This window comes from Adelges cooleyi, unplaced genomic scaffold (genome assembly GCF_023614345.1).
Source record: "Adelges cooleyi isolate 19-005CV unplaced genomic scaffold, UGA_ACOO_1.1 ACOO_flye_CR_arks_rails_tigmint_CR_PRNA_23, whole genome shotgun sequence".
Taxonomy (NCBI): domain Eukaryota; kingdom Metazoa; phylum Arthropoda; class Insecta; order Hemiptera; family Adelgidae; genus Adelges; species Adelges cooleyi.
The window spans coordinates 3,453,744-3,475,374 of NW_026095893.1; the positions used below are offsets into that span (position 1 = coordinate 3,453,744).

Consider the following 21,631-nt stretch of genomic DNA (forward strand, 5'->3'; position numbering starts at 1 on the left):
AAAATCCATTTTGTGAATATATAGGGGAAAATTGAGGAAAATCTGTACACAAAATAACAACCAGTCTAATTGTCAGTAAAACAGTACTTGGACATAATAGTAAAAACTTAACAGCTTATTACACTTTTACACAAATACTTATTAGACGTGAAATCGAAACTCAACATTAGCTATTGTTGTATGTTCTAATATATTTTACATAATTTTTATTTGTGAGCTCATGCTTAGGTATTAGGGTAAAAAGAAGAAATTAGTCTAATTTTGATCAATTTTTAATTTGTCCAAATGAGTTTGATGGTGTATTAGCGATTAATAACCTAATTTTTAAACAATGAATAAGTGTGATTAAGTTGTATACTCTATAAATATTTGCATTATTCCAAAACATAAAACGTTTATAGTAATTTCATAACTTTGATACCAAGCAAAAATACCACAGATAAATTGAGTACCTATGGAAACCGTATAGATTAATTTTTGTGGCATTGCTTTATCAGCCTTTGAATTTATCATCCAAACTTATTAAATTGAAAATAATACTGTGATAGCACATTTGTTGTACTTCTAAGCTTAGTAGAGTTTAAGTATAAGAGTCCATAGTATTAAGAAAATATAGGTAAATTATTTTGTATTCATTTAAATATCAATTTTATTTTGGTCAGTTATAATTGTATGCTTTTGATTCAACGGATAAAAAAAACTAACAATATGTAAGTTGTATTATTTATATTATCTACAAAGAAACGTATTAAAAATGTTTTGTAAGACATCTTATTTTATCTGAATTAATAAAATAGTGCCTAGTTAAAACTAGATTAATGGTTTCAAATTGTAATAAATATTAATAGACTTATATTTTGTGATAAACCGTTAAATATCTTACTTATACATAGAATATAAATCATATTTCTATAAACTGTATTCAATGATTATAGCTACTCGATTGAGATAATATAAAAAACATTTTAGTTTTTGAATGTATATATTCATAACGTTGGTAGGGGCACTTTTCAAAACCTTATTCGCTTTGAAGCGTTTAAAATGAAAGCGTTATACAAAACCATATTAGCATGAGGAACCGTCTATTTTAAATAATATTAATTTTCATATTAAAAAAAACTATAGTGTATAAATAGAAAACATACAGAAATGTTTTTTACGTCCATAGCAAGAAGAATTCAAGTAAAAGAAGTAAACAAGAAATTGTTGTTTTGCTAAAAAAAAATATAAACCTGTTGCATGAAATGTTGGGTTATGTGCATTTTTATGTTATTTACATTGCAGATGAAAAAATTTGCTTAATACTAGTTTTTAATTTGGCCAAACCATTTAAAATGAATGACTAAATAGTATGTTATACGCTTTAACAATTATTTAGCGTATAGTTTTAATTACTTAATTATAAGTTTTTATTTTTTTGGAGAACTATACTTGCGCTTATTAGAAAGTCCGCATAATTAACATATTTTCTGACAAGAGCGTGACCAAAAATTGTGTCGTTTTACACAATTAATTTGTATTTATGTGATCCTAAATTTTAATTTATGTGCTAATAATGCACTATTTTAATAACAACATTAAAAACGTAAAAAAAAAAGAATTTCCAAGAACGCTTTTCTTTAAACACGTACCTACCTATTTTTGTTTATTAAAATTTGGTGTAATTATTCCTAACATATATGAATTTTTCACTGTTTTTATTTACATTTTACCTGACGAACTCGATCTATTTTATGGCGAAACATAGTTTATATGTTGTTTTTTTTTTAAATTTTAAATACTACTCTAGTATATCTCGTAGTTTACTAATGCATGGAAAAAAAATGAAAAATTATTGCTTATTATACATTTATATACTGGGTTGTACATAACATTATTGGTTCCATAAATCGTGTTTGAATCATAGTATTTTAATAAGAGTTTATCGAGTCCTTAAAGTTTTGTTCAACCCAGCATCCATGTTGATAAATAATAATAATAATTATTATTATTTTTATAAGTACTATAATTATTATAATAGAGTAGTTTAAATTGAAAAATCTAATTTTTAATGTATTGAACATGGTTCATTAATAATAATATACTACGAATAACTATGAAGGAAATGTCTTATTCGTGGTCACAGATCAACGGTCGTTGTGAAAGACATTTTTGCCCTTCTCATTTTGTTTGATAGGATATGTTGTAAGAATGTTGTAAATGTTGACCTTTTGAAGTTATTTTAGGGTTAACTAATTACCTCCGGGTATGCAAGTCGATTGCTAAATCGCAACGGTTCGAACGAGGCGCAGAGCAAACGACAATCGAACAACTGTTTAAACATTTTTTTTTAGCTTGTTTTTATTTATAACAACTGCAATAATAAATGGGAAGAAAACAATTTAATATAATCATATGTTTAACCATTAGACTAGTTTTAATTCGTAATAAAAAAACATTGTTTGGTATTATTGGTTCCTATTATTATTTGGTCCCTTATTAGTGAACAGTAATAATTATTACAATGGTTTTGAAACGGGGCCAGTATATTATAACTGAAAATTTAGTAGTTGTACGCAGTGACCAGTGGGACATCTTTTCAGTGTCGCTAAAAATTACGGTTGAAAACGGATTGAGTTCAACGTTTTATGACCCAGTCACCATTGGGTAGTTACCACGTTGACACATTGACCTCGGTTTCTTTCAAACGATCGTTTCCAACACGTTACATAGTACGATTAAAGAGTATTATTGAAATCGTTTTTTTTTTTAAATGGAATATAAACCACAATTGACTGGTTTTTTAAAAATATTCCTTTCGTCGGCGTCCAGCTGTTTAACTTAAAGTGATATTATATGAATATTTGATTAAAATTCATAAAACTGGTTCGGCAGCGGAAGTCCTGCGTTGATTTCTGTGATGTATTATTTCGAGTACGGTAAATCGTATTTATCTATTTACTATAGCTGTATCTTAGGAACGGGACGTGCATTGTGTCTGTTACTTGTATTCTTTAGCCAATTAAAGATTAACCGCCGGGTTCAAAGATGCCCGATCAGAGATTTAAAAGTCACGGGTTATGCACGCCGCGATCTAATCGTTTGGGTCGTTTGATATATTATATAAAACACCATTTTTATGTAACACTCGTGAGAATAATAGCTATGATCGCCATCAAATTTACCTAATGTTTATTATGATGATAGACCGTAATTTGCCAGTTTTTAGGATACGGTGGCAATCATACATTCAACGGTTTCGTTGGGAATTGGATATTTGCGATAATGACTATTAAGACTACACTTAGACAAAATGTCATGTCGCCGTTTTTGTTATTAAGAAGTTTTTGTACAATCATCTTTTATCCTTATTGTAGGTGGTATATTTTTTTGGTAAAAAATGACTTAAGGCCAAAATTAAAGAAAGCTTTATAGGTAATTTGTGTTTTAATGATGATAATTTAATTAATTTAAAAAAATAATAAATGATTTGTTAATTTAAAAAAACATGAATTTTCATTGTTAGGACTTGAAAGATTAAAAAAAATTATGTTTAACTCAGTATTATGTGGCAATTTTTTAAAGTTCAGTCTTTCAATTTAGTAAGCATTACATAGTATAACTAAGCGTTCAATAGAGTTTTGACATTTTATCAATTTCCTTCATTTAGTTTTATATTTTATGAACTTGTTCAGCGAATATTTTTATTTTAGAAAAATATTACATTGTTTACACGTTGCATTTTATAAAATAATTAGAATCCAAATTTTCAATTTTTGCTGCTAAAGACAATGTTAAGATTATTAAGTACATGTGATTAATAATATTATGTATGAATTGTTTTAAATTATAAAAAAATCACATATAACATCTATGTGCTATATTATGTCATCACCTAGAAAGATACAGTTAATTACAAATAAAATTGGTGTTTGATTAGTACAAATCTTTTAATATATTTATAATATATACTTTACTTTGACACATAGTTTCGAAGATATTTTAATTGTATTATCTAAAAATATGGGTAGGTTATAGGTGGTGCTGTTACTAAGTCTAAGTACTCGATTGTCGATACAATCTTTTGCTCTGGAGTACCTAAGTATATGTACTCTCTTCTACGCACGTTCTTTTCGAATGTAATATTTTTCATATATTTTTCAATAACAATATTGTTCACGAGTACCATTGTCCTATAATTTTTTTCATACGAATATATATTCCTCTTCAGGAATGATATTCGTTTCATTTATTTGAATTCTATTGTTCCGATGTAACGTGTAATTCTAGCGAAAGTGTTCCAATGTATTTGTATCGTATTCTTCTGCAGTGTGTACATATAAACATAATATTTTATGTGTTTGTTGTGTGCGTGTATGTGTGTGTGTGTGTTATATATTATGACAAAGTCATCTTAACCATTTATATTTTCTATAGGTGAAAAAAGTAAAAATAAAATCTGACCGATAACTGCGTACCTATAGGTATCTACTTGCTATGTAGTTTCTTCGGACTCGCGGCAAGAAAATATATCTAATATTATTATCTGACCATAACCCGACGACTCTAGCCCACAACAGGTGAACCGCAGCTCTTTTCGACGAGCCATTTAATGATGGATTTAATCAATGTTGTACACTGCGGTGTACGGCTTCGCGTAGATTCTGTCAGACTGTATTGAAATGTGTGATGATTTCCTTTCACTGGATAGGAAATAAAAAAAATGTACCATTATCAAAATGGTAGCGCGGCGGCATAAATCATAACAATAACTTAGTGTTTCTCACGGTGTCTAGTCTCCATTATCGATGTAGAGGTCACAAGAGGTACAGAAAGTGAAATCATTGTTGTTTTTTTGGACGGCACGACCTAAGTTAAATTTTTATTCGGGTGTAGCATGTGTTGGACATGTAAATGAATAGAAAGCTGCTGATATATAGTGGCGTTGTGTGCCGTTTAGGACCAGAAGCACTTTCAAATAATACAAAAAAAGGTGATCATAATTTTAAGCGGATTCCTGTGAATTTTTTTGTCGATATCCCGCGTAGTACGGTAAATGTTACTACTAGATACACGATTACACGATTTATGTAATGATAATATACTACAGTCTACACCTCTCATGACGGAAAACTGGCATTTAACTAAAATTAAAATATAATAACAAAAAAAACAACAAATTGGGATCGGAGAGGTCACAGAACATTAGGGGTTATAAAAAAGTGAGAGTAAAATTCCCTCTAAAAAACTTTGATTGCAATTTCTACTTTTGCTATTTTCGGTCGTAAACAACTCATTCTAATTTTATCCTCATTTGAAATGCGAAATATAACAATAGTTTTGAAAACAGTTATAGATTTTTCAAAACTCGCTTAATGTACCAATCGAAGTACATTTTTAATTTTAATAGTATTGTAAAAAATAATTTAAAAATTGCAATAATTCACATAAAAGTTATTAATCTCGAAAAATAATTTTAAAATTGTGCACGGTCAATACCTTGTAATTGTTATAAAAACTTAATGGTATTTTTTTAAACTCAAATCATAGTATTTTCAGGAAATTACTGTTAGAAGTAGAAATATAATATGTACAAAAATAGAGCACTACGCGTTATAAAAGTTGAAAAAATACAATATAAAAACAATTTTCTTTACTGTGTTAATATATAAGTTGGAAAATTTTAGCTTAATTTTAAGTTTTAGCCTATACCACGCGCCCTAATAAATGCTGTGTATTATGCTAGGCCCCTTATGTATCAATTAAAATCACTATTTCATACGTGTTTATAGAATATTCCGAGGTAAATCGTACTTTATTTGAATTTAGCATTTAGGATTTTTCTAAAATATGTTACAACTTAATGATATTTAATTGTATATATTCAGATTTTGTAAAAATTGTAACTTTGTCATTTTTGTAGATTATATATTAGTAATAATAAGCAAACCAATTAATTTTACATTAAAGTTTAAACAGATAATTTTCTTGTTCTTTTATTTAAAAACTAAAATTGCCTGTTTAAATCTAAAATTACCTATTCTTTAGAACTCTACCAATATATAGTCTACAAAAATTGTTGAGCTACATAATTTACAAAATAAAAATACTTGATTAAAACTAATTATGATAAAAAATTGGTAAAATGATATATTCATATAATTATAAAATTATAAATTATTTATTCATTGTCCACGGTCGAACAAGTTTGAAAATAAGCCATATATTCAACAGAACCTATATCTACGCAATTTTGAAAGAAAATAAATTAATTTATGAATCAAGAAAAAGACATTTATTTTTAAAATAAAATAAAGCAAATTAATTGTTAAGAAGGTTTTGACCTTGTTTTTTTTATTGTTCCTCAATTATAAATAAATATTTTAAGAAATTGAAAAAGTACTATACTAATTTTCAATAGATCATATCTAATGATCGGTTTGAAATAAAAAGTTAAAAAAATATTATGGTCGATGGAAGCTTTTTTAGTTTTTTTTTATTTATCTTAGTTAACAAAAAAGTTATGTATAAAAACCTTTGAAATTGTTATTTATCTTGTCTAAATCTACCATCAGTCCAATATTTAGACACTAAGCCTAAAAACTACAGTCAAAAACTCGAAATTTAAAAAATGATTGGGAGAAAAGGTTGATGTTTTTTTGATTTTGTTAGCCGATTTTTTGGAATAAATTTGGACCTATCTTGACTATTTTTCGGAGTGTTTAGTTTTATAAATTAGAAAAATATATAATAACTTTATTTTGAAAAACAGGAGTCGATTCTTTTAATTTTTATCACATTTAACAAGATTTTGTCACCATTGGTTTAATATAATTTTGTCTATATTGGTTGGTAAACATTATTGTAGGTTCAGATACAAAACAAATCTCTTCTTAGATCTGGACCGAAGCCAAAAAAAATTAACCGTGTGCTGGTTAGTATATAGGTACAACGATAACGAATTCGCGCATAAGGTTTCACTGGTCCTGTCTGTGGATTACAAGTAGGTAACATTGTTTTCCGTTCACTATCTCGACACCCTCATTCCAGCAGAGAAACTATCGCTATATGTGACTGACACGTTAAATAATTGCACGTTTACCTTTGACCTTCCCGGAAGTTGTGTTTTAACTTCTAAATCACAATAGATAATTTTCGTAAGACTGACGTCTTGTCACACCTGTAAAAAGGAAAGTACGACACAAACGCCAGATGATTGATGTGGTATTCATATGAGCAATTTGCAATAGCTTCAATGTGAAGCTAAGATGCGAGTTTTTTTATTTCAATTTGTTTTGTTTTACGCGCAGGTATCGGACCTTTGCAAGGAGTACCGGCGATCGATGAATGCCGAAATCACCGAATCCATGAACACGTTCTGGGCCGAGTGTTATGAATCGTACAAAAACGCATTGGACACGAGAAACCGACATGTGGCCGACAGTCGTAAAGCGTTTCAGGTATTATTATCAAAATATATTTATATTTTTTATTATTATGAACCTCTTTGGCTCGCAGACGAGTAGGTTTGATACATCATTAAGATCGCATTGTAATTCAATTATATCACTTCTTAGTATACATTTACACAGTGGCTGGCTTTATCTTTTCGGAATAATAGACACAGTGACTTGTAATTTTCGTTTTATTTGCTAACAAAAACGAACACATATTATATATTATACATAATTGTCATCCACTTTCTAATTTTGGCTGAACCCGTTTAATTAAATCATAATTGCGCTAACTATTATTAATTAACTTAATCAATTAACTTGTCTTAATAACGACGCGCAATACCTAATTTTTTGTTCCAGTAAATTAATCTTCATTTCTTTATTCTTTGGTTATTATTTTCTTTGTATTTTTTTATTATCTTATGTGTTCAATGATGTTCCGTAGGCTACAATAGTCGATCCGTATAAAATAAAAAAACAAGAAGAAGAATCGAGAATATATTTAATTGAGAATCAAAGGAAGGCCCAACGACTATTAGTTCGAGCTAAGTGGAGACAAATTAAAGGGTACCTTTGCGGCGAACGAGGACCGTGGAAATCTAGGTCAGTATTTAAGATTTATGATTCGTATTGAGTTCTATCGAAAGTATAATTATTCACACGGTAATCGAATAGTCGAGTGGGCAAACTGTCACGGCTAAGACAATAATTGATAAAGTCTATTGAAAGTTTGATACTTACACCATTATAAAATACATATTTATTAGGTAACTCAAGTTTAAATAAGTGACATGTGACATTTTACTAATATTAGTTAAAAATATTACTATCTAGTAAAAACAAAAAAACAAAATAAAACTTATATACCAATGTACGAGTTATGTAAGTTATACTATAATATTGTATTGCTTTTGTAAAATTAATGGGATACTGCCGTTAGCAGCATGAAGTATGTGTCCATGAAACATAATCCATAGTATCGATGGCATGTACTATGCACCCGCTTCGTCATTTATTTTATTATATGAGAATCAAAATATGCACGATGATTAGTGGTATCCGTAAAGGAGTCATATTTTGTTTATTGAGAGTATGAGTTTCGAAGTATCTAAATAATATATTAATTTACAAATTATAATTTCGAGGAAAATATTTCAAAAGAAAGTAAATGTAAACTTATACCATCCAACTAATAATGTAACACTACAATAATGTAACCTAGTACCTATATTTTCAATAAAAACTTTCATGTTTTTCGTTTCGTAGGTGTCCGTATAGTAAATATATATATATATATATATATATATATTTTATATAATATTATTTTAAACTCTAAGGCTAGATTTCTCAACACTTTGTGTATAATATTGTTCTATCATAACTCACTCCTTTAACTTTTTAGAATCAAATGATTTTTCATAGTAATTGTAGAATAAAAAATAGCATTCAATAAGTTTCCAGGTTGATCTGTGCAAGTGTACTGAGTAACTGTCAATTAAGAGAATCTAAAGCATCGATTACATTGAGCGAGTTTACAAGCTGCTAGTTGAAAAATTTACCAGCTGCTAGTAAACTCGCCCAGTGTAATCATGTTCACTAGCCAACTAGCAGGTTGTAAACTATCTGCGAGTAAAGTTGAAAGCTGAGCTACTTTACTCGCTAATCGCTAGCGTTTTGGATTGTAAGCTAGTAAACTAGCCGTATGTAATCATAGTTGCTAGTAAACTAGCTGTGATTACTCATCTACTCGGTGGTTCCTGGTTTTAGTGTCTACAAAATGTCGACGGAAATAGTTCGTGCCGGAGACATTATTTTAGCTAATGCCATCAAATAGGAGTTAAAAAGAAAAGCAGAAAAGGAAGAGGACTGCGTGGGTGAAATCATGGATAGGCAGACGTGAGATGTATGGTGCATCGTCCATCGATCAGTTTACTGAACGAGTTGAAGGACGAAGACGCTTCGGCTTATCGAAATATTTTGAGATTAGACTGTACCCATTTTGAATGTTTACTGCAGATGGTAAATGGAATGCTCAAAAAAGAAGATACGATAATGATAATGTCAATTTCAGTAGCCACAAAACTAGAAGTTACACTACGTTATCTAGCAACTGGAGATTTCTTGTATTCAAAACCTCTGACAAATAATTTGCTTCATTAAACCATGCCAGCTTTGGTGAATAAACTTCTCCAGTACCACAGCCACTTTTTTTGCTTTTTTCAATTTTGTGTAGTTCTTGTCTGTAGACATCTTTAAGTGATTTGATTCTAGCCTTCAGATGTTGCTCATCCATTCCTCCAATTAACTGTTTTTCATTAAGTTCATTAAAAAGACGTTGAAAAATTTCACTTTTTAATTTTATGTCGCAATAGTCCTTGTCTTTTATATTCCATAACAAAGGGTACTGCTGGTAGACATAACCTAAGAAATTCCACAATATATTGACGCTCCATTTCATTTTAACAGTAGGACACCCAGAAATTTTAAAGGAAAAATAACAAAAACGTAATATATTATAATAAAAATGTATCCACAACACGTGGTTTTTAAACGCTACTCGCTAGCTTGTTGGCTACTGAGCGAGTGGAAAGTTTTACTTGTGATCATCACTTAAGGTTCTACTCCTGGTCTGTTGTTTACTTGTTTTGACACTTCACTTAAAAGGATATTTTACATTTTTCCTTATCATTTCAAACTGAATCTTTTAACTTTCTAACTAACTGTTACACACTAAAACATACATATTTCTATACGCAAACTAATATTTTATTTTTAATAATTTTTGTGTACGAATGAAATGTAATAAGTACAGTTTTTAAGGCTTGCTTAAACAAAATTTCTACTTTTTCCATTTATTGAATAAGTTTGTAAATATATTGGAGGAAAATGGTCAGTGCTTGTAGGACATGCATTGTAAGCCTACTCCACAGTTAATCAGTTAATAAGAATCGTTTATTATATGTTTTCGTACAATTGCAATCATTATTATAGAGACTAGGAACTAAAAAAGCGCAAATCCAGAGTGGTAACGTAGGTTGTTGTTGCTATTAATGTTGTTGAAGTAGAAGCATTAATTAATTTAGTTTCTTTATATAAAATCATTGTTTATCAGAAAAAAAAGAAAGTTACAATGATTGCACAATTGTATTATTTATAATGAATTAAAAAAAGCTCTTTCATTGTGTAATATGTCATTATAATATGTACTTTAAAGGTTACATTGAGAATTTTAATGAATTTTTTAAGCGTCTGCCAGTATAGGTATAATTATTATCGTTGCGTTATTTTTAATTACTTACTTTCATCTGTCGTTAACGTGTATTTTGTTCTTTTATCTTTGAACTGGGACGAGTGTTCTTAAAATTAAATTGGCCTTTTTCAGCTGTCTGCTTAAATTTTACTCGGCCATTGACTATTACTCGTCGGTATTTTAGACGGCGTTATGCCTTATTATATTTTAAATGTTTTCCACGTCATTAAACCGTACCCGTGTGCGCGCGTTTTTTTTTACTCGTACTCAACCCCTTATTAATGACTTCGCTTATATCGTATGGATCGTATGCGGCTTTAAATACTAAATGGTTTTGTCACGAGATAAAGAGATTGTGACCAGGGTTCAACAAGTGACGGTACTGCGAGTACGAAAAGGTTAGGAGGACGACGAATGAGCAGACATAATGTGCGAATAAAAATAGCATTATAGAACCAAATAGAGAGAGCGGAAGAAAATGTTTGATGGACACGGTAAAAATATATCGCGGACGGCTAATATAGCTTATTCAGATAACATATTGTGGTTCCTGGCAGGAGTGATTCATCGGACTGTTCGACGTACGGCGGATGAGTCGTCGGGGGAACATTATTATCTTAAATGTTGTTTACGATTAGATGTCGGATAAGCGACTTGTGAAGTGTGTGCGGTCGAATGTATTATTTTTGACTTGCGCCAAAATATCTTATCGAGCAGTGCAATTTGTTTATGGGTCATTGTGATCGAACGATTACTGTTTGGCACACTAAACCTATACTGTAGTGTCCAGTATGTTGAATACTTAGACGTGAAGTCCGATTACACTGTAAATGGCTACAGTTGTAGACTGGTAATCGGATTTAATCGACCGCGTCGCACTCCGAGTATAGTAATAATAATACTAGTAATAGTATAAATAAAAGTGTTGGTCGATTTATTGTAGTGTACAGTAGAAATCTAAACGTTTTAAACGTGTAGAAGGTAGAAGGATGGTATTATAATATTGTTACACTATGTATAGATTATTAATTTATGTATTGTTTAATGGATACACATTATACTTGTATATGTAGATTTACGCGTTAACTCGGGGGTATAGGAGGTACCAGTATAATTAATTTAAAAATAAAAATTAAGTACAGTCGAAAAATTGGTGCGTTTATTAATTTTTTTAAGTTCTTAAAACTATTTTGATACACTATGTTATACATGTGTATGTGTACATAATTTAACCGTGTCAATAAATTAAATCCTTATGGTGTTCGTGTTCCGTCGCGTAGTCAGTGTGTTTATCTGTAACCAGTTTTTGTTTTGGTTTCGGGCACGGCCAACGTATTTTTCAATGGTTTGGAGCCTGCGGGTGCATACCTGACCGGTTCCACTTCGACGGCGTCCACTTTGATGGTTTCCACGTCATCCGCGGCGGCGACCGTCGGCACGAACACGGATTGTTGCGCGTCAGCGGTCCGTTGCACGTAAGCGTTGAACCCGTGGGTCGGGTCGGCCGTATAGTCGACGGTCCTACGTGAACCATCGGGTTCCACCAGCGAGTACCTGCCCTTTACTACGTCTCCTTGTCGGGTCTCTTCCTGGCTCTTGGAGTCACCGGTCAGCTGGTCCTGCACTTGGTAAGCGAACGAGTACGACGGGTCAACCGGAGCTTGCACATGGGCCGGCAACAGCTGCACGTATCTAGCTACCACCGGCACGGCGGCAGCAGGAGCATATGCGGCGGTCGGCGCGTACACTTTGCTTTGAACGGCCGGCGCCGCAGCCGCCGTCTTGGGGGAGGCTGCTACGAGTTTAGCCGGGGCCGGTGCGACAGCGGGCACCACTAACCTGGCCACTGGATCAGCTGTGTATGCGGCCACGACTGGAGCAGACTGGTAGGCTGGCTGTAAAAATGTCCAAGCCACTGGTCCGTGAGAGGTCAACGACGTGGTGGCGTAAGCCGGAGCTGTCAAGATGAGTTCGGCGGCGGCGGCCGAAGCCACTGCAGCTGCTATTAACGACAAAACGACGAACACCTAAAAAGCAGATTGTTTTCGTTAATAATAATAATGTTTTGTTGATCGTGTTTTAACAACTACAAGTTAATACATGAGACATAAATAGTAATAGCGTTTAAAAAATGATAAGTTTTACTATTATTTGTTAGAATCGGAATGGGGGAAAAAGAATTGTACTTAAATGAACATTAGCGAGTTATCATATTTTTATATTTGTAGTGACTAGTCAGGATTGTCTTTGTTTCTATATATATATATATAAACAAAAGACTGTTTGTCAATAGACGCTATAGATGGATGTAGGAATTGCGCAGCCAAACACACACAAACATAAACGGACAGAACGAAAAGTTGTCTTATTTTTGATAAGGACACATATTGTGATCTCGAGATTCTAAAAAAATTGTCTAGAGAACCGCTTTCTTTTTAAATAAACAAAAATCGAACTGACTGTATCAGTCTGACAAAGATTATCTACAAATTGAGTATCCTAATTATATTCATTATATTTTTAGATTAAAGTTAAGAATTTGCGAAAAATTGCCTATTCTTGACTCCTCAATAAATAGGATCAACAAATTCAACTGTAACGTTCGCAATGACATCTTAGTGGCGAAACGGTTTTTGTACAAATCATTTTAAAAACCAAATAGTGCAAAAATAATACTCTATACATATTTTGTACTTACTTTCATGTTTGTTTGTGTGTTTGGCTGTTGATTCGTTGATGATGTATTGCTCGATGAGACTGATCGATTGAAGATGTGATGACTTAAACGTCGCTGGTATCAGCTTATATATCGTTCAAAAGACCCTCAATCTCGCCCCTCCGATATTAAGGACGTTTTGAACGTGTGGACAAATTTAATTTGTATCGACGAGCATAATACATATTATGATAATAACATGAAACTGGCACCGTGATTGGAATAATTGAAGTCAAAAACTCATCGTGTCTCAAATGACCATGATTAATCGTCAACGTCTGCATTTTGCAACGAAATAGATCATTAAATATAACATCCACATGCCAAATACTCTGGCATAAGGTTACCTATCAATAGTGTAATTGACTACCCTACTACTGTACTTGTTGGTAGTACCTAAACATTGTGCAGTCGAGTCATTTACGGTAACGTTTGTGTTCGTCTCATTTAGTACTGTCGTTCCTATGTAATGTTTCATAAAAGCTGTAACCTGTACTATATTACAAATTTGAAAACAGACGACAACAGTAACGGTATGTAAATCAGAAAACGGCGGTTTGTTGTGATTTATAGCCAACAATAGATAATTATAATACTTGGCAAGCTTCCTCTGATTGTTTATGCGATTAAGCAATAGCGTGTATATTTTGAGTAAATAGAAACACGTACGTGAGAGATGACTGGGACGCGCTATTTTATTTGTCGAGGACATTTTGAGTGGTTTGTATTGCAAGAATGATCTAGGCCTAGGCCGCTGCTGTATCTAGATTTGCATTAATCTTGGCTAAAAGTCCATACGTATGTTTTTAGATCATTTCGTAGGCTCCTTGTGTGTCAGCTTATTCTCAGTAGCATTGGGAACAATGGTTGAACGTAGATACAATGCAGAATATCAATAAACCGATTGGATACCTCTGAAAACAATAAATCTATTGTTTAATGACTTGTGGTCGTAATTTAACTAAATAAATATCATTGTCTCGTTTGCCGAGTGTATGGCTAACCGTTAGCGAGGTGGAATTTAAAGTTTATCTGCAAGGTTGATGAGTGTTTTTTTTATTATACTTTTTTACTATATGTTTTTACGCATTGTGATCAGTCTTAACGGATGTCCTATGCATTTCACTGCGTAGCTGAGACTGTACAGTGGATTATTACTTTTTCTAGGATTCATGACATTAGTCCTTTGGGAGTCAGTAATAGGTTCAGAGTTAAAATGACACAACAAGAACAGGAATGTGTTAAAAAAACCCCGTTGTTCTTGATTACACTATTAGAGTTGATGAGACTTATAATATTCAACACAAGTATAGCATTATCAGAAAATATGCAATATAATAAAATAAAATATGCGATAAAAATAAATATTTTATGTAACATAATTATTATTACATATTTGTAACAAATAAAAGTTGATCATTTTATGTATAATTTCATATTTTCCCCAATTGTTTACTATTACACCATTTTTCACGTGTGAATACTAATATTAAAATATCATCCTATGTCATATGATGATATTTTAAATGTAATTGTAATTGGAAAATGGGATTAAATGTAACTGCAGTGATTTAGTTTCAGTGATTCCAAAAGTTGCGATTTTACACTTATCCCCCTTTGCCCGAACACCACAGATTTTATGGATAACGGATCACTTATAACTGCTTGATTTGTTATGTTATTCAATTTTGGCATATTAGTTATTATTTCCTTCGTGTTAACAAAGCAAAATGATTATAGTTTCTTGTAAGTTATATCTTTTAGTTTCATTAAAAGACATGGGAGTTTTTTTATAAACTCATTATTTTGTTTTACTATTTCGTTATTGACAAAAAAAAATGTTGCGCAATGAGAGTCTGGATCGTGTTCCTCTCTATCACATTAGGTTACTGACATCATTAGTAACAGTGTGTGGCCACTTGCTTTCGAAAATATTCTCAGCAGGAAATAGCGTTTTAATTTATTGGATACAAAAAAGTAATATTAAAATAAACACTATTTTTTTTTTATTATTAAAACACGATTGTTTTTTCTATACATAACGTATTTTTTAGTAAATTGAATTTTTAACAATAATATAATTTTTGTAAATTAACAGTTTTATTTTATTTAATTAATTTTCTATTAACTCCGTGTACATACATGATATACGGTCTAATAGGTATTAAATTATTTATTGTAGAATTCGGCGCTTCTTCCCGAATGCGTGCGTGATTGGTGATCTTTCCGCTAACACCTAAACTGTATAAGATCATGACTTCGGTGCAGCAGTTCCGTTTCCTTGTTGGTCACCTGTTACGTTGAATGATGTTTTAAGTTTAATTATTTTGTTGTTATGTTCGGGTTTCTGAGCTCCGTTTCCAGCGGCGGACGGAACTATTATTGGCATTAACGGTTTGGGCTGATAAGATTCGTTTGGTCTGCCGCCCCTATTGAATATTTCCTTGCGAACTACTGCATTGAACCCGGTGTCCGGTGTGGCCGTGTACTCCACTATCCTGCGGGTACCGTCCGGCTCTACCAGACTGTATCTTCCTGACACGTTGTCGCCTTCCCTTATTTCGTGCTGGTCTTTCAGATCGCCCGTACTACTGTCTTCGATCGTATAACCATAACTATACCGGGCCTGCGGCCATCCCTCTGGCTGCCTAAGTCCCTCTGACTGCTTTAGACCCTCCGGCTGCCTGAATCCGTTGATATTTTGACTTTTGAAATTTTGTCCGTTGTAGTCTTGACCATTTGGATTGTACGGTTGTGAAGGGCGCGACTGTCCTTCGCGTCGTCGGGGCGTCAATTGTTGGGAGGGTACGGGTTCATATGAGGCCGCGACCCGTCTCTCGGGTTCGGGTTGGTAATACTGTATTGGAGACTGGACCGGTTGATGTATGAAAGGTATCCGACCGGAACTAACGGTCAGCGGTATGACTTGGTAGTGTTCACCGGGCATAGGATACTGCAGGGACTCGTACGAAATGCCGGACGAAGCTGCCGGTACAAAGATCAAAGGATTCAGGGATTCAGCATTCCTTTCATTCGACTGTTGGCTAGCAGCACGAGTAAACCAAGTGAACATGACCAAACTGTACACCTGTCAAAGCAAATATTTTGAATAAGATTTTAACGTGATAACATGTTTACTCAATATGCGTGAAGTGACTAGATTCAGATAGAACTGGGTGTATAAATAGTCATAAAACAAATTAGTAATAAAAAAAAATTTGGAAGTACCGATAACTGGAAATACGAGAGAGAAAAGATTGAGATAATTTGGGTAAATTACAAGAAAGGAGAAAAATAAAATAGCAAAACAGATTACAGAGTTATAGCTTTAGAGAAATGTAGATGAACCGATGATTGAAGAAGAACATGGAGGTATGTGTAGTTCCATGCTACCGTTTATCAAACGTGCAATACATTAATTTCTGTGCGTATAATATATTTTTGGGCATTTGTTCTGGTGTACCGGGTATTGTTCTCCTGAAGACTTATATAATGTTGCATAAAATAATAATTGATTTTGTTATTGGAAAATTAGGTATTATACGTTTTTTTTATTATATAATCATTCGTAGAATATATAAATCAAGCATTCACCATTGTATCCACGTTTGAGGGTATCCTGTTCAATGTGTTCAAGAAACCGGTAAAATCGATTAATTGAACTACAAATAAATAATTGCGCGCAACTAGACCCAGGTCAAAAAAAAATTACTAATACTCAATGCAATATGTAAATATATATATAGATGTTGAATAATTTCAAATAATAATTTTCTAGTAAACGTCCTTGAAAATTATTTAAGCCCGGTACCATGATTTGTGGTTGAATAAACAAAATCGGATCGTTAACGAATTATCAATTAGAAACGGCTGACCCTAGTTTTGTACCAGATAAGGTTGCAATGAAACGTATTCTGCGTTGTTTTACTTTACTTTTATTTTTTGCACAATACTGTGATAATAGTAAAAACAGATGTGAAATCAGGTAATTGTACATTTCGCCACTGTTCATTGAGAATCGAATGCATAATTTGATCTAAAAATGAGTCGCTTAATCCGCGTGTCTAGAATTTATAATTTGAACGACTCATAATTTGTTGATATTTATACTTTTATGTACAATTATTTGTCATTTAATAATAATGAATAGTTATTATAACAATAACACCTAAGGCAGGTATCGGCTTGTAAAGCATTTTTCTTTTCCTTTACCTTTATTCTACGGTTTTATAATTATATATTTATTTTGGATTTATCATTAATGTAAATCAATATATTTAAGGACTGCGATGAACCGCTAATAAATTGGAAAATGGAGCCAAAAACGTGGATACTAACTAGAACAAAAAGAAAAACGAAGTACATATAATAAATATTGTTATCAGTCCCATACTAATCCTGGTACTTTCTTAACAGGGCGATTTTATACTAGAACCCCGTTATAACTTAAATAATTAAAAACATAAATTGTTAAATATAATAAATTATAAACTACAAAAAATAATCATACATAATTTAACTAAAACTAAAATAGATCTTGAGTAAAATAAAATAGTTGCATGAATTATATTTAGTTTATTCATAGTTCATTAACATTTTATAAATAACTAATGATTAAGTTTTTGAAAATATATTAGAATAGATAATGTTTATACACATTTGCAAAAATTAATAGATGAGTCATTAAGCCCCCCGAATCCATGTGCTATGGCCTGATTAATATATTCAACACTTGTATGCGATGCGATGAGAATGAGAAACAGTTTTTTGTTAAAATGGTGCGACCGAGGTAAAATATTTGGAACATATTTTATCTAAAAATAATATACTATATTTTTAAGGCATTTGGTAAGGATAGTTGATTTGAAAAGTTGTCAAGTAACGGAACTGTGGTCTTACCTTTTTAGAATGGAATTATCTAAATGAAAAAAATAGTTTGAATGTGTTTGATAAATACCAAGTGTCTAGACAGTAGTTTAGTTGGTAGAATACTAGCAAATCTAAGAAAAAAATCGTTAGAATCAATGCGGGTTGTAAGACCTATTTCGAGGGTACCTTAAATAATTTTAAAAATCTTAAGAAACGAACATTGCGTTTGACGTTATAATGTACACGTTTCTCAGGATCGGATTAAACCGTTCATAGATCATAGGCACTCGGGCTATCCCTAATTATTTCATAACATCTCTGTAAAAATTAATCCAAAACTTTTAGCACCTCCAACACAATAATTTTTTATATCTTTTTATAAAATAAAAATGTTATAAAAATATTACACAATAAGAATTGTGTTTAATTTTAAACAAATACAGCAAGTTTAAATGCAATTTTTAACTATTTTACAAAGATTTTTAATTTTTGTCAAAACATAATAATCATAAGGCTGTCGCTTTTCTTGTATCAACAATTTACATTTTAATTATTTATTTACAAACACTCCAAGTCCTCTATAGGGCCTAATTTCGACTGTTATAATAATAATAGAAATTTGTTGAAACAATTATTTTAATAAAAATAAAATTGGATGGATGTTGAAATTTTTCTTTTGTTGTGCCCATGGGCCACTAATAGTAACTGGACTATCGTTAGTCGTGGGCTATGTGTTTTTCCCTGGGCTTAAGATGCGGTTGCTGTATCGTCTATAGGTTATTCCGATCTTCAAAATCGCCTAAAAAATATGTATGAATTTTTTTTAGTCCTACTCGAAAATGTATTGCGATTTTCACCAGATTTCCATAAATTCGACTTTAATATGCTGTACACTATTCACTCTATATAATCTTTTTAAATAGCAATGTATTTTTGTTTAATACAAGAAAGAAAGCGTAGGATGGCAGTAAATTTTGTACAATGCGCACTATGGAATAGCTCTTTAATGAGTAACCATCGACAAATTATATTGTCGTCTATGCTAAACGTACTTTTACTTTAGGGTTCGGCCCCTGCATATTTTTTTATTATAATGAAGATATTGTTCATCGCAAAAAAAAAAATTATGTGTATGTATTTAACTTACGGTTACATCCATGATGTACAAAAATAATATGATCTACAACCTGCACGATGAGTTCCTTTCTCTAGTGAAACATACTGGCGCACGGCAACAACAAAGCTAAGTACTCACATAAGTCACCCACGGTGGTGCATATAATGTATTATATACCCGAGTCGAAGCCTATGTATTTTTTAACACTTGCGGAAAGCCAATTATATATTTCCTAAAGCAGTGTCTTGCGCGCCAGTAGGGGTTTCCGTGTCAAATTAGCGGATCGAGTCATATTATTATTGTTGTTATAATTTTGTTATTATTATTTTTTACATAAAAATATTATCTTCGACCGGATATCGAATTACCCGATGCCGGTGTGCCTTACGCGATTACTGTTCGGTGGTTGAACATTGATAAATTATTATTTCTACATTTATAATTATTATTGTACTTTTGGCTTTAACAATCGGTCACTTATTGTGCTTACAACGCTGAACCGTGGTAACAATTATACGCGTATCATTATCGGCTACTAATTAATGAAATATGCTTACGTGCGATACAAGTATATCCAGTCCAACCGAACGACGTGATTAGCGTTAACCGCCACGCACGCTTTCTAGTAATTACACTTTCAGTTTTAAGCGTTTTTAATGTTCTTTATCGATCACATGAGTTATTACAGAAATGTGAGCTCATCTCTTAATAATTATAATTGTACGTTTATAGAAGTTTCTCAATTTGCGCCAACTAAATAATAGTTATTAGTTTAAGCTAACCTAGTAGTAAAAGTATTTTATTTTTTTATATATTTCAATGCGACCATTATGATCGTAACATTAATAATAATAAATTAGTCTGTCGGTTCAGCGAAAAATAATTAGTCTGGGTTAAAAAAAATCACATTTGACCGATTAAAATCCAGGTGGGCCCCAATTATACGAATCACGTTTACAGTAATTCACACGATAGTAAAGTAATTTTTAAATCAACAATGTATTGCCGCTGAGGCTTTTTATTGACTCGGAACAGCGGCTTTTAATAAATAACGAGAACCACATTTCTTCGTGTGACACTTTTTTTTTAAAGAACTAGTTTCTGCTATGGCAGAAAAGATGTATCCGTCTTTTCGGTTTTAAAACGATCACAATCACAGCCATAGGACATCGTATTTTTGGCGCGATTGCCAAGTTTGCAAACATTAAAAATTATGACATGTTCTTACATAGTATGTCATTTTTTATCTGAATTTATTTCTATGTTTTGTCATTAGTTAAAAAAAAGGTGGAACGATGCGGAGCAACATTGTAGTGGGGCAGTTATTGGTCTGAAAGTTAAATTAAAAGTGATTTTATATCACTTTTCAAGAACGGCTTCGGTTAGAATTAGTAAATAGTAAAAACGTAAAATATTTTATAATATGATTGATAATGTGTTTATAAACAATGAGCATGTTGTTAATTTTTTTTATTTCTCTTAAAAAATTGTCAGTTTTTGTAAATATGTGTCACTTTAATAACTTAAATCTAAAAAATGCGTCAAAACAAAGTTTTTCTACACCTTCTGGGGAAAGTGTTCGTGATATTTTACTACCTTGCAGGTGATTAAATTTGTAAAATGGTAGTGTCATACCTAAAGAATACCCTAAAACAACTTGAATTTATAATCTACCTTTCATAAATTTGGTGAGTACTGTACCTACTTTTAAAATTATATTTTATGTTTGTTATTCTCGATTTTAAATGGTAAATGGTCAAGTTTTTCAACTTTTCACAATATGAAGTACTTTTTGTGTACAAATTCTGATTTATAGACAGTATTTATGAAGAATCGGTCCAGTGGTTAAAAAGTGTTTTTACATTTTTGTTTCCCAAACCATCTAAACTAAACGTCATGCTTTATTAAAAAAAAGTAAATAAATATCACCATATGAATATGTTAAAACTATTCATTACATTAAATATTTTATCATTCTTTTAAAATAAAAAAAATCAAATCAATGAGTAATAATTAAACAGAAATTTAAGTATAATTTATTATTCAATTAGCACTAATAGTCTTAAGGGCGTATTCTCATTCGGACTTATAAAAAAGATTGTTTTAATGTATTCATACAAAAGCTATTTAATCTATATATTATAAATTTGGCAAAATCTGTAAGCAGTACACTTTTTTGAGTTCTTTAATTAACTAATATTGATCTTCGTCAGTTTTACGAATTATAAAATATACATAATATA

The 21,631-nt window shown here is 31.6% G+C and overlaps 3 protein-coding genes across 5 annotated transcripts in view; 1 reads left to right on the top strand and 2 right to left on the bottom strand.

Moving 5' to 3' along the window:
- The window catches only part of LOC126835456 (neurobeachin-like protein 2), a 96,115-nt gene that overhangs the window by 28,248 nt on the left and 46,236 nt on the right, over positions 1-21,631 (top strand). For all 3 annotated transcript variants that reach the window (XM_050568061.1, XM_050568062.1, XM_050568063.1), the window contains 2 exons: positions 7,290-7,439; positions 7,882-8,039. In XM_050568061.1, coding sequence (XP_050424018.1) covers positions 7,290-7,439; positions 7,882-8,039 — 308 coding nt within the window. The remainder of the gene's footprint in view (positions 1-7,289; positions 7,440-7,881; positions 8,040-21,631) is intronic.
- On the bottom strand, positions 11,824-13,511 carry LOC126835459 (cuticle protein 21-like). The gene is made up of 2 exons (XM_050568069.1): positions 13,385-13,511; positions 11,824-12,713 (listed from the first exon to the last, which is right to left on the bottom strand). The coding sequence occupies exons 1-2, from the start codon at positions 13,388-13,390 to the stop codon at positions 11,976-11,978; spliced, it is 744 nt and encodes a 247-aa protein (XP_050424026.1). The 5' UTR covers positions 13,391-13,511; the 3' UTR covers positions 11,824-11,975.
- On the bottom strand, positions 15,533-19,537 carry LOC126835458 (uncharacterized). Its single transcript, XM_050568068.1, has 2 exons — positions 19,419-19,537; positions 15,533-16,490 (listed from the first exon to the last, which is right to left on the bottom strand). The coding sequence occupies exons 1-2, from the start codon at positions 19,428-19,430 to the stop codon at positions 15,654-15,656; spliced, it is 849 nt and encodes a 282-aa protein (XP_050424025.1). The 5' UTR covers positions 19,431-19,537; the 3' UTR covers positions 15,533-15,653.